The sequence below is a fragment of the Penicillium manginii genome (genome assembly GCF_028828005.1).
Source record: "Penicillium manginii strain IBT 31320 chromosome Unknown utg000006l:1.0-4164085.0:1.0-4166146.0, whole genome shotgun sequence".
In the NCBI taxonomy this organism is placed as follows: domain Eukaryota; kingdom Fungi; phylum Ascomycota; class Eurotiomycetes; order Eurotiales; family Aspergillaceae; genus Penicillium; species Penicillium manginii.
In genome coordinates this window covers 1780502-1793527 of record NW_026643107.1, presented here as the reverse complement: position 1 = coordinate 1793527, position 13026 = coordinate 1780502, and the positions used below count along the sequence as shown (strand labels likewise).

At 46.0% G+C, this 13026-nt stretch overlaps 4 protein-coding genes across 4 annotated transcripts; 1 reads left to right on the top strand and 3 right to left on the bottom strand.

The window, feature by feature from the left end:
- Positions 1-675: 675 nt before the first annotated feature.
- On the bottom strand, positions 676-2386 carry N7533_009029 (transmembrane amino acid transporter protein-domain-containing protein; the record flags this gene model as incomplete). Its single annotated transcript, XM_057105679.1, has 6 exons — positions 676-1098; positions 1174-1415; positions 1492-1641; positions 1696-1887; positions 1943-2204; positions 2255-2386. 6 exons carry the CDS (start codon positions 2384-2386, stop codon positions 676-678), a joined length of 1401 nt encoding a protein of 466 aa, XP_056957128.1.
- A 2638-nt stretch (positions 2387-5024) lies between these two features.
- On the top strand, positions 5025-6157 carry N7533_009028 (glycoside hydrolase family 43 protein; the record flags this gene model as incomplete). The annotated part of the gene is made up of 3 exons (XM_057105678.1): positions 5025-5169; positions 5242-5455; positions 5503-6157. 3 exons carry the CDS (start codon positions 5025-5027, stop codon positions 6155-6157), a joined length of 1014 nt encoding a protein of 337 aa, XP_056957127.1.
- A 1800-nt stretch (positions 6158-7957) lies between these two features.
- Positions 7958-9138, bottom strand: N7533_009027 (MDR family NADP-dependent oxidoreductase; the record flags this gene model as incomplete). Its single annotated transcript, XM_057105677.1, has 3 exons — positions 7958-8092; positions 8151-8317; positions 8379-9138. 3 exons carry the CDS (start codon positions 9136-9138, stop codon positions 7958-7960), a joined length of 1062 nt encoding a protein of 353 aa, XP_056957126.1.
- Positions 9139-10850: 1712 nt separating this feature from the next.
- Positions 10851-12395, bottom strand: N7533_009026 (arrestin (or S-antigen), N-terminal domain protein; the record flags this gene model as incomplete). Its single annotated transcript, XM_057105676.1, has 2 exons — positions 10851-12130; positions 12191-12395. 2 exons carry the CDS (start codon positions 12393-12395, stop codon positions 10851-10853), a joined length of 1485 nt encoding a protein of 494 aa, XP_056957125.1.
- Between the last annotated feature and the right edge of the window lie 631 nt (positions 12396-13026).

The following is a 13026-nucleotide window of genomic DNA, read 5'->3' as shown; positions in this document are numbered from 1 at the left end:
TTTGAGCGGAATGTGGAGTGAATGTAACTTGAATCGTAGTATCATCTGCTAGATAGGAAATTAGGATTTTGAAGCATTCGTTTGCAGCCGCTGTTAAAAGTCAGCAGGCAGCCAAGATAGAGAAAAAGAAAACAAGAGTTTATCCTCTATGACTGCAGGAACATAACATCACCCGCGCGATAGTGAACAAGTCGATGTAACACTAAAGCCATGCGGCCAGGGCATGTGCCGTTTTATCCAAAAACGACAAACTCGGTCATTTCCTGCAGCCAAGAAATTAGAGTGCCATGGAAAACAGAGTCTATTGTAAGAGGGGTAGGCAGGCAGGGGGTGGCTCTACTACAAGTTGAAGGGTTGTTGAAGAATCATGCCCACATCATAAAATGGGAAAAATTAGCAGAATGGGTAAAATCGAACTCATCATACTGATATTTCAACTTCGCGACTTTCTATCCTTCTTCGTGAAATATCTAGCTATAAATGTGAATACTAGAAGACTGGAATAGAGCTTTCAAACTGACCCTCCGAATAAGAATTAACCCTCGTGGGATTCCAAAACCGATTGGTTCACCCCGCATTCCTTGAGCTTAACCTATCTTATCATGAATGAATGGATAGGGTTTGTGAGGCGTTTCAGATAAGAACTAGTTACTGGACCATCCACCGAAATGCCGCTTACGTCGAGTTGGAGTTGTCGGCGCATGACCAGGCGGCAGATCCTCCCGAAGTCTTGTAGCTATTCATGATGGTCACAATGGAACCGTAAGTGCCAGAAATCATGAGGAATGTTCCTGACAATATCACGAACGCACTCCAGCACACCATCATAGTCCACCGAGGCGACCGTGCCTTTTTACCGTCGCTCCAATTATCATAGAGCCACATGCAACCCATGGGCTGAAATGACATTAGAGTCCCAAGCAAAGCACCAACCAGAGAAACAAGATTGTCAAAGACTGGAATGGCGCTGGCGATAATGTATGAGATAAGGGTAATTCCAAAAGTGCAGCTGAGCCAAACCACCCAGTGAGTCACAGTATTCGCAGTTAAATGCCGTGATCCTTTTAGAAGACGGAGAAATATGTATTTTCCAGGGAGCTTCGACAATGTTAGCGGATTCCAACTTGAACTTGTGGGTAATCATTTTCTAAAAGATTTCATAAGGAGACGCACATGAATCACAAGCATGGTTGTGACAAGTAGACCTGGCAAGGCAAACCCGTAGCTGATCTTTTTCAACATTGGGCCAGCGGAGCCGAGAGCAGGCGAGGCGACGTAAGATCCGCAGTAATAATACACGACGCAGCCGATGGCAAGGTAGACACCAGTGACAACGGATTGACAAATCAAGAGCGACCGAGTGTATTGGCGAGGATCGCGCATCTCGGCTGCAATGGAGAAGAATGATGGTGTTCCTATTTAAACATGCTTGCGTCAATACTCAATAACAATCTCTCTAGCTCCTCCCAGTCGTGAAGATGCTTCTCTTACCTGCATAGGCAAATACCAGAGAGGAAACAGCGGTTATAGATTCACTAAATGGAGCACTGCCAGTAATCTGGTAATCAGAAACCCAGACACCAGCCTTTGGTGCTGCCGATGGTCGGTCCTGTACACCGACAGCAATGGTCACTACCATAACTGTAATATTTGGTCAGATACTTGCAGACATCAGAGGGTAACAGGAAGTCTCACTGCCAGTAATAATACAAACCAACCCGATCCATGCCAGTGGACCCATACGGCCTAATGTTTGGATGCTGGAAAGCATGAAGCCTACAATAGCTGCGACAGCAACAAAGACAGCAGTACAGGTGCCATGAGTTGACAGGGCATTCACGGCAATCGATATGCTTAGCATTCCGGACCCAGCAACAAAAACCCAGTCTAGTAGAAGAGTTAGAATAGGGTCGGAATTTAGAGTTGATGGTCATGTACTCACAAAGACAAAAAGCCGAACCGAAAAATATTTTTCCAATTCGGCCAAACATCAACCCTCCAGCATCATCAATACCGTAAACATCACGGTGTCGCATCTTGAAGACACCGACCATATAGTCTGACCATGTTGTAATACAGGCAATGGTGCACAATATGATAACTCCTGGAACAATACCTAGGGTGTCAAATGCGACTGGAATTGAGAGGACCCCGAGGCCAATCTGACTTTTCATCATCAGAGCGGCAGATCCTAGCCATCCGACCTGAGGAATGATTAGTTCTCTAGCAGAACCTGCTTTCAGAGTTTACACACATTGCGGTAATTAGGGCCCTCTTCAGTGATTTCACCAAAGACGGCATCATGAGTATATGTTTGGTCCTCGAATATCTGTCCTGTTTGAGAGGGGACAGGGCTAAGTGAATTATCTTGTTTCTTCTCGGGCATTTTGAGACATTGAGTGTACCTTTCTAACCTTGGAAATGAATTGGAAGGTGAGCCAAATTCCGGGTCCGGAGGCCCTTTTAAAGTGCTCTAGATATCGCATACGTAGCTTCGGGTAGCAGGCCGGTACGCTGTTATTGAAACGCCTTCAAGTGGTAAGTATCACCCAAGGCACTGAGTTAAAATTGAGATATGATCACCGTTCAGCAAGCTATGATCATCGACTGGCTTTCTATGATGATGATAGCCAACCAACTTAGAGAATTAGAATCTACAATTTCATATCATCGGTCGAGCCCGGGCAGTGACGCACTGCTTGCGGGATTTTTCTGTGTGCCCCGGCCCGAAATGCGGGATATAACCCCATAGAATGGGGTAAAGCCGCAGAACCACTCGTCGAAGTGATATTTAGTCTCCAGCTACAGAGGCGTGGCCTGACATGGCGCACCATAGTGTGGGTCGCACCCCGGGGACTAAACTGGGTCGTCGGGCCCCTTCCCGAGACTGACTACCCCGGATATCCCCCAGCCTCTTCTGAAGTCAATAATGAACTTTTAATTATCAAATAAAATGTGAATTTTTAGATTTCGAGTTGATGTAAATAGAAGCTCCAAGTGTTGAGCAATTGACGAACTCCCAAGGTGGGCAATCTGCTTTTGACCTCCCAACTGTAAGACTCGGATCCCAAATTACCTTTGTAGACATTTCTGTGGGGGTCCTGCATGATAGGAAATTTTTCTCTCTGGAAATGTATTCACCCGATCCGGGCTAAGCTCCGCTGATAGAATCTTCAAGTTGAGCAAGTGCCCAGGCGCCAGTGGTCTTCCATACATTCACAAAAGCACTCGCCCAAAAATGATTATCCATGGATGCTAGTGTTCCCCGCGGGCAACACCAGATGATTTTATTTTAAAACTTTGAAACCGGGCAAGGATTGTATAAACTTATAGAGCGCTTACAACTTCTACAGTCTGTCAAGCTACGGTAATGCTTCCGATAGTGCATATCATTTACCCGGTCTGGAATCCAAAACAGAAAGCACAGACTTCTAAGATAGACAGATAGGGACGCTTTGCGCAAGTTTCCCTTGTGCCTGGTTTCAGACAAAAATAACTAGTGTGATTATTTGTATCATCTTCTATTTCATTGTCTCTATAGTCTATTTTGAAAATGGGTATCATTTAAAACACTGGTGGGCTTCAAAGACAACGTATTATGAGAGCAGATGTTGCCTCAAGGTTTTCATTCCTACCTTCATTAGTGGTATTCGTTTTGCGGCTTGCACAGTTCTCTTCCCTTGTAGAATGGCTTTCAATGGCGTCGCAAAAGCATTGAAGCGTGGCAAATTCTGGTGTTTATTAGATGAACATGCAAGAAATCCGAGAATGAACGAGTGCTTTATCCGAAGATTCCTGCTATCCCTTTTGATAGCCTTCCAATTGAGGAAAAGCTGCTCCATAATTCTGAATCTACAAGCCTTAAGATCTCTTTAGAAGGGATCCAAAGGGCTAAAAATGGGAACGAAAATATTAAGCGGAGTATGGGAGTAGAAACTCTTGAGAGCTTCCAATGACGAGCTGCTTCTTCATGGCTAGGAAATGTTCATTGATTTGATTGTGTTAACAATGAACACGCCTACTCATGTATAGACCACCTGTCTTTATAAAAATTTGATACACCTCGAATACACCCTGAGGGTTCATCATGATTCCACCGGTTGTTGCACAATTCTACCAACCCCACCATCTTTAGTCATTTCCCTTTGGTCCATTTCCAGTGTGGGAATTAGAATTTAGGAAAGGCTTCCAGAAATTTTCACGAATTACTAGTCAATTCTTGACAAGCGAGGAATAAACCGATCTATGTAGAACCTAGACAGTCGTGACCCATGAACCTGTATCTCACAGCATAAATTGCATAAAATAGTGCACGCCATTTATTGCTGAATCACCAATGCTGCCCTCATTCTCCCTTCAACAACCAACACTCCCTTCTAACCGCGTGTCGCAGTTGCAGTTCGGCTTCGAGAGATGACCAGCGCGATGGACAATCTGCTCACAAAATGTCTGTCAACGATCCCTGACGAGCTGCTAGGTAATGATGTCATATCTAGTTCCGCCACCTAGATACATTTCGAGGCAATGCTCCTCTCACAGATGATCTATATTAGGCGAGAACGTCTTCATGATGATCCCAATAAGAAAATATTCCGGGCATACAAATGGTAAATCTCCAAGTATGGTTTGTTGGAGCGCTCGGGCATTCAGATCGCCTTCCCGTCGCTGCCTCACGCTCTCTCCTAGATTTACCTCATCGTTCACATGCACCCGCCATTCTCAGGGTTCTGAGCTTCTGTCATGATTGAATATGACTCTCAGGCTATGGCGGCTTCAGGCGACCCGCACTGCCCCCTCGACGTCAGGGGTGCATCGACAATGCTTGGCACAACAATCCCGCTTTCCTTTTGCAGAGCGATTTACGTACTGCGGTTGGCCTGAAGTATTATCAGTGCAAGCATATGACGAGCTTCGACAAGATACAAATAATTCCGTTTTGATCCCAGAAAGAGCTCAAGACGCGAACTCTGTCTCAACCCAACCCCAGATAAGCCCATGTCACGCTTTCAGTGATCTATTCCAAGATGATTCGTTTTGCTCTCTCCTTTGGGTTACTGTTTGCCGCTTCTGCGGTAGCTTCTCCTCTATCATCGGCAGCTCGAGAGACAGCCGCCGAGCAATGCCACGGTATATCTGGGCCGTTTTTACCGCCCTCATTTCCTGATCCATGTGAGTTCAACAAGAGCGGGATTTTTTTCTTGTTTTTTAGGAAGAAAGTCTCTAATATCATGTCCTATAAAGCCATCATTCATGTCGGTAACAACTGGTACTCCTTCGGTACCTCTAATGGGCAGGATGTCCAAGGAGCAAGCTCTACAAAGCTCCAGGGGGAGTGGGAAAGATTCGACGGTCCAATCTTGGCAATTGACGAAGCTGAGTGGGTGGGAAAACAGGCTACTTACGGCATATGGGCTCCAGATGTTTACCAGAGAGGCTCTGACAAGAAATTTATCATGTTCGTTTGAGAATAATTTGTAAAGGCGATTTCTAACAGAACGTCAGGTACTTCTCGGCATTCGATAAAGAAAAAAAGGACCACCGATGTATCGGGGCTGCTATCAGCGACGATATAAAGGGCGTGTACCATCCCGAGAGTGATTTTGTACAGTGCAACCGAACCGCCTCCGGGGCCATTGACCCCTCGTGGTTTAAAGACGACAACGGCAAGCAGTATGTCGTCTACAAGACAGAAATCCCCCAGAATTGGCTAGAGATTCGAGAAGTGAACAATTCTGGACCCAAAGAAGGCGTCGAGTGGGCTGGCAACGCACAAAAGCTTCTTCAAATGGGCAGCCAAGGCTTTGACGATGGTGGCAACATGGAGGCTCCGTACATCTTCAAGCGCGGCGATACCTACTTTTTGACTTACAGTACCCATGTCACCATGAATGAGAGCTACGATGTTCAATATGCGACGGCAAAAAGCGTGACGGGGCCCTATACCAGGGTTAAGAAACCGCTGCTAGAGACTACGAATGATTTCGGCTGCAAGCTTATTGGCCCTGGTGGAGCAAGCTTTCAACAGGACTCTGGGGATCAAAAATCCACGAAGATGATATTGCATGGTCTGACGGAAGCGATGGATATTAACAAGCGTGTGGTCTACACTGCAACTGTACAGGTCGACGGCGATAGACTTTCTGTTGGTTCGGATTAGATTTTGAGCTGAGTTACAGAATTTATCAGTAAATAGATGAAATCTCACAACTTTCTACTACTAGTAAAATTATGCCTTTACTTGGATATTTTTAACCGCTCTGGACAGTTCCAAGGTATTAACAGTATGAAAAGGATTCTAGCCACATCTTATACGCCGCTCGTTAAATCTATCCAAACTGAGATATCAATTCTATTCATATGTCTCTATTAATGTGAGGTAATTTGCCACTGGTCGCCGACTCTGAATCCTTCTGGAAATGGGCCCGAAGGGTCAAGAACCACCTGTTTAAGCACAGCAATCCATGCACTGCCTTTAACAGTCGGCAACACTGCATCATAATCGCCAACCTTTGTGGTGCCACGTATATGGCATTCGAATGAGCTCCCAATGATCCTCCTCCGATGAAACTGCTCATTGACTGCAAGCTGCCCCCTAGCATGAAGAATCGCCATTCTCGTACAACTTCCAGTCCCACATGGACATCGGTCAAATCGACCTGGTGATACCACCACAGTATTCACAGCTGTCTTTTCACCATCGGCGCCTTCAGTCAGTGGCTCTGTGAATTCGATAATGCTAACTCCACGAATTCGGTGTGGACGGGCACATATGATCGCTGGACTGCTTTCTTGATTCCTTCCCATTCTCAATCAATTTCGGTCCATTTTGGTTGCGGATTCGTAGTCCAATCTTCGCCACATCCAAAACCACATAAATCATCCCTCCCCAAACAACATCAACCAACATGGTTGCCAGACCTACAACTTCAACGGGATGATCCAAAGCCAAGACAAATGCGGGTTCATTGTCGAAAGAAACCGCCACGCATTTGCCTTCTTTGCAATCTGCAATGACCACTACAAGTCCCGCGGCCGTATCTAACATCAATTTTGTTGTCGTTTCCACTATTTTCACCATTCATGTCTCCAGTAGAACATTTGCAGTGGCAATTGTGTTACCCCCTGACTTAGGAACGTATTCTTCGCTTTCCCATAATAAGAAATCCAGCATCCGCCTTTGGGTTGCAGGATGGGAGGACAAGATTCATACACATCGCAGGTCGGCCACGAGGCTCATTAAGGAGTAGATGGCGAGTGTGGTCGGCCTTGTCTCGGAAATAGACGAGTTTCTCATACATGTTGGTTCAGTCGGGTGGATTTAAAACGCCTCCCACGATGACATCGCAAACTTCGCCGGCGCAGTGGCAGCCGCCAATTTGCAGGGAGCGATTGAAATGCATCTTGATATATCCAGGGCTCGGCCAGTAAATTCTTTATTAGATAGTGAGCACAGAAAAATATTCAAGTTCTAAGATTTGGCGAAAGACTAGCTTTGTAGCTAAGCAGCCTTGGTTATTATGGTGAGCAGATGAGGGGAGAGTGAGTGTCACGAACCCTCACAATTAAAGGATACCAAGGTCGCTCTAAGTTTTTTGCCTTTGGGATTTGCCGGAAGCTAAATTTGACTATAGACTCATCAAGTAATTTGAATGAGACCGGGCTCTCTATTGCCGGTGGCTTGCCGGTCGGTAGGCCTCCCGACTCGAAGAAGCTTTGGAACTTCAAGTTGCACACGCTTCTGACGGTTGAGGAAGAGGCGGATAGCAATATAACTTGATATTAATGCGAATGGAGCGGATTTGGTTCAGTTTGATTTGATTTTTGGAATTTATTTTCTCATTCCTTTTCTAGCTCACTTCAAGTTCCGACTTGAGGGTTACTACTAGTAGTACTATAGATAGATATAAAATTCCAAGGCTGCACACGGAGGTTCAAACACAGGGATAATTCGCACATCTCACTCAGGGTCCGCGATTTTAAGAACTGCTTTGCCTTTGTTTTTTCCACTCAACATTGCAATAAATGCTTCAGGGCCATGCTCGATCCCGATACTAACATCCTCTCTTGTCTTAATGCTTCCGTCCGCCAGCCACTATGAAAAGCCATATTAGAGGGGAGAAATTATCGACTTTGATCAAGCTTGGACTTACCGCCGACACCTTCTCGTCTCGCTCTTTGTAATATTTGGGTCGCATATTGGGGTCTCCTTGGATAAATCCCTGCATTTTGATGCGCTTTGAGACAACCTGGCCAAGATTCTTGATTCCGTATCTCGCGTCCGGCGCCAGATTGTACTGAGATACCATGCCGCAGGCGACTGTAATGGTCAGTGCTGATATTCAAATCCCATGTCACTTCTATAATGGGCTCAAACATACCAATTCTTCCAAAGAAATTCATTGCATCCAGGGCAGCCTCCAACTGCTCACCTCCGACATTCTCATAGTAAATATCGATACCGTCTGGTGCCAGTCTTGCCAACGCATCGGCGGGCTTTTCCTTCTTGTAATTGAACCCGCCATCAAAGCCAAGATCCTCGGTAATAAATTTCAGTTTTTCGTCATCTCCAACGCTGCCAATCACTCGAAGGCCCTCGTGTTTGGCAAGCTGACCGACAACCTGTCCCACTGCGCCTGCAGCAGAGGAAACGAAGATCGTCTCGCCCTTTTTAGGGGCTCCGATTTCATAAAGACTGGCATAGGCTGTGATACCGGGCATCCCTAGTATACCGACGAAATTTGAGAGCGGGAGATTATGCTTGTTGTCGATCTTATACGTTTGGTCCCCATCTAAGTCTTTCTTTGTCGCAATGGTATACTCCTCCACGGCCAAGAGACTGAACACCAGATCGCCTGCCTGATACTCGGGATGATCCGACTTGATTATCTGCACCAGACAGAAGGCCGTGATAGGTTCTCCAAGTTCGTATGGCATATTGTAAGACTTAATGGCGGGGTCACGCATTCGGCCCCGCATGTAGGGGTCGAGGCTGACATAGAGCTGGCGCACTGTTGCTCCTCCATCTGGAGGCTGCTGGTCAATATCAAAAGATCGTTCTTTCACGATCAGGTCTTGCCCCGCAACTGGTAGACCTGTAGGCACCTTATTGTAAATCAAAGCTTTGTTGGGAAGGGACATCTTGTAAAATGCAGCTTCGCGTGATGATGGTCGTTATGGGAGTATGAGTCTGATTACAAGGGTTGAATCATAAGCTTCATTCAAAGGGTATTTTATAGAATTAAGGGCGGCTTATAAAGCAGGGGTTGGTAGAAGTGAGGGGTCGATTAGAAATACGAAAAGTGGTGGCTGGTGGGGGAGCATGCACCATGCACCAAGCACAACAAGCTGCCCCCAATCTTCATTGTCTCTTGCTTGGTAAAGTAATTTACTAGTTTTTTTTTTTCTTAATATTGCACATGCAAAATTAATTATCTGCTTCATGTTTCATCACAGCTGGCCGTGTTCCTTGAAATTCTTCCTCTGCAAACTTCACTCTCTGGCATACCCTCTCTCACTTCTTAGTTGGTGGATGCTGTACCTCCTGGAATGCACATCCGAGATAACCTGAAGTGCAACGTCCAAAATGCCCATAACAGCCATTCCCATCGCATGGGACGACTCCGTTGCAACCGTATTCACATGGGCAGCCAGCATAGTATCCCTATTTTATCATTTAAGTGCATATCCCCAAAGTTGCATCGTAGCAGATACAAAGAGAGGATTACAAATTTGCATACGAGACTCGTCGGGTTGCCATTGTAGTCATTTTCAAAGCAGTTTCTGATTCCGACGCAATTATCAGCTACATTTATGCTTGGGCTAGCTGCTATAGAAGAAAGAACTGCAAGGTTAAGACACCAAATGTTTTCCTCTTGTGAATTATTCTTGAATTCGCTCATAGGGTTCCGGGGACCTTTTGGTCTGGGTTTGGAGCCTTAGCACAGCTAGTTAGCTGCTAATTAAACCTCGACGTACACTAAAAAGCCTTTTATAACACTTCTAGGGCTCGTAGTGTTCAATCGGAACCAGTGGTCTAGAAACTGAAAGGAGAACCTCAGCACATCTATTTTCCTAGTATTTATTGTTGTTACATCTCCACAACCACAGGCAATTTTTTGAAATTTCGTGCACAAAGCTTATTTCCACTATACTAGACCCGGCCTATAACACTTGCTCTTCACGTCTAAAGGAATCCAATTCGTCTTCACTATCTCCGCACGGGTCCATAAATAGGGGTTTGGCTTGGTTTGAAAAGTTACGAATCGCATATCAGCTTGACTCAGTTTCTTGTTCTACAAAAGTTGAAACGTTAGAGGCCATTTGATTCTTCATCCTCTCCAGTTCCATGGTTGCATCTTTACTTTTTATGGCATGGTCCCGACCAGGTTAGTACGGAGATATTGGGTTGCTGGATTTCGGTTCCCATTCATTGAATACTAGTAGTGGTGGTCTATGGAGATGGCAGATTATTTTCTTGGTCTTTGACTTTACCAATATACTAGTAATGTTGTGCAACTTTAATTTTATAATCTAGACCACCTGGGCAATGAAGTGGAATGTGAGAATCGTGAAAATATACATTAATAATAAGAAATATCCTGGAGACAAGGAATAAAAATAAGCCAAATTCTTTCTAAACGCTCGATGATGACTGTGGCAAATATGTGGGTATCACAAGTATAAAAAGGCTCAACTTGACCAGCACTCTCAACAAAAGAAATAGAGGCAGAAGAAAAGAGAATCAGAATGAAAACCGAAATAAAGAAAAGCAACTTTTGAAAGGTCATGCCTGTCGTTTTGTTGCAAAAGGCCTATAATGAAAGATTGACTTTGTAAGATATCATTGTATCTCACGCGCGAACACTTCTTGGGGCGATTGTGTCCGAATACTCGGGAGGAGCCAAGTTCACGTCAATGACTGTGTCATTCATGATTGGGGCAACAGAACGTGGAGAGAAGAACTCATCCAGTTCCGCCTGAGTCACAACCACGCCCAGCTCGGATTTAAAAGAGCCGCCGTTCTTGGACTCGGTTGTTATTTGAATCGGGACGCGGAGAGAGATCGTCGGGGTGAGGACGTTTGTACCGGGGGTGTGATAGGAGAGGGCGAGTTCCAAGGAGTAGGTTCGGGACATCAGGCATGAGTGGAAAGTCGGGACGAAGGTCTTCGACTTTGGAAGGTTTACTGGGATTAACAGTGATGCAGTATAGTATGTGCCGCCAGTGAATTCGGTAGATGGCCCAGTAGAGGACTCGGAGCAAGTGGACTCTGTCGAGTCACGACGCTCACAGCCAGTTGTTGAATGTTTCTGCCACTTTGCAGATCCGACACACATGGTAGACAGCGGAATTGACTCGCTGAACAAACCTTGGCCAACCTGTGAGAAAGGCATATTGCCGGATTGGAAGGGATAATCCTCCCAGGGGCTTGCGCTGTAGAATGTGCTGGCTTTGATTTTACTGGTCAATGATCCCAGCTTCGGTGGTTCCTCGGTTCCCACAGGGTCAAATCGCAAGTTGATAGTGGCAACGGTGTTGACGGTGTCGCGCGTCTCACAGCTGTGGGGAAGAAGACGAATCGCCTTTGGTTGTGCGGCAGAAGCAACCATGCGGCCCAGTCTGCCTCGCAAAAAACCACGCTTCACACTCTTCTCTTTCCGTGTGCAGTAGTAAGGATGATCAGAGATCTCCATAGGTGGCTCTTCCTCCACAGTTGGAATGACGCGAACCTTTTTGGCGATATTGGCCAAGGCCTTCACCTGGCGTTGGTCTGCGGATGATCTCTTAAGCACACCCGCGCGGATTATATAGGAGATGACGCTCATATCAGGAGCCATATCATCAAGCAAAGTCTTTCCATTTCCAGCGAGCATTGGATCTCCTAAGGTCGGTGGCACCATGGTGTGTGATCGATGAATGGCGTTGTTTACGCGTTTGTGGGTGCACACTTGCGGCAGCAATTGATCTGGGATAATGAATTGGAAGGGGAAGGTATATTTGCGACCAGCTTCAAAAACTCGTGGGGCCGGATAGTCGGTATCTTCGATAGGTTGTCGAAGCTTCAAAAACATGTGCTGGGAGCCGGTTCGACCAGGGCAGGCGGCCCGTTCGACTGTAGTTCGTGATGACCCTATATTGGAATGAGTGGCTGGCGCATTTACATGGCTTTGTTTATTTCAATATAACCTACCTTGAAAGGCAATTTCCACTTCATCAAAGCGTGTCTCATGTTCCACGGTAATGGTGACAGTTCCCTCGATATGATCGCCAGTTGTATACGAGCTCACAAGACCAGGTGTCTGTCCAACAAGATCGATTTCAATTTTTGGCTGCGAACGCCGGGTGAAGACATCAAATGTCTCTGAGCCCCGGCTAATAACCGAAGTCGCGACCATGGTGAGTGAGATTTATTGTTGAAGCGAATAGTAGTTGAGAGTTGAGGGTTGAGGGTTGAGAGGGGAAGAAGGAAAGAGGGGGGGCAAGAGAAGAGTAAATCAAGCACACGAGACCCTGGACCCTTGTTCAGGTATGCGCAGGTGGATGTTTTGAGTTTGGGGAGAATTAAATAAACCCCGGGGTTTATCTGCTTCAAGTTTATTTTGAACCAGACTGCTAGGGGAGAAGAAAAAAAAGTACAGTATGTAGAAAGTGGAGCCGTGGACCGTGAACAACCGCGAAGTGTATTGTAGTACCCCATAATGGAGTGGAGGGGCCACCCCCGTTTTATAGAAAAGGGAAATGCACCTGATGATGATGATCCTTGTTGTAAGATCATGTTTACAAATCCATCGTACAATCTCTATGCCATATTTGTGAGTCATTGACGTTGGAAATCATTTAGAAGACGGGTGACGTTGACACACGTGTGTCAACCAGCAACAGCATTATACTCCAAAGGAAAGCGCGAAAGCTAGCAGCAAGCCAATGCCAGTCCATACGAGCAGAGGCGTCCGGGGAGGGGAACTGGAGAAGATGATTGGATGATTGGCGGTCTGCGCCCTTCCTTCGGTCCATGCTCGCGCCCTT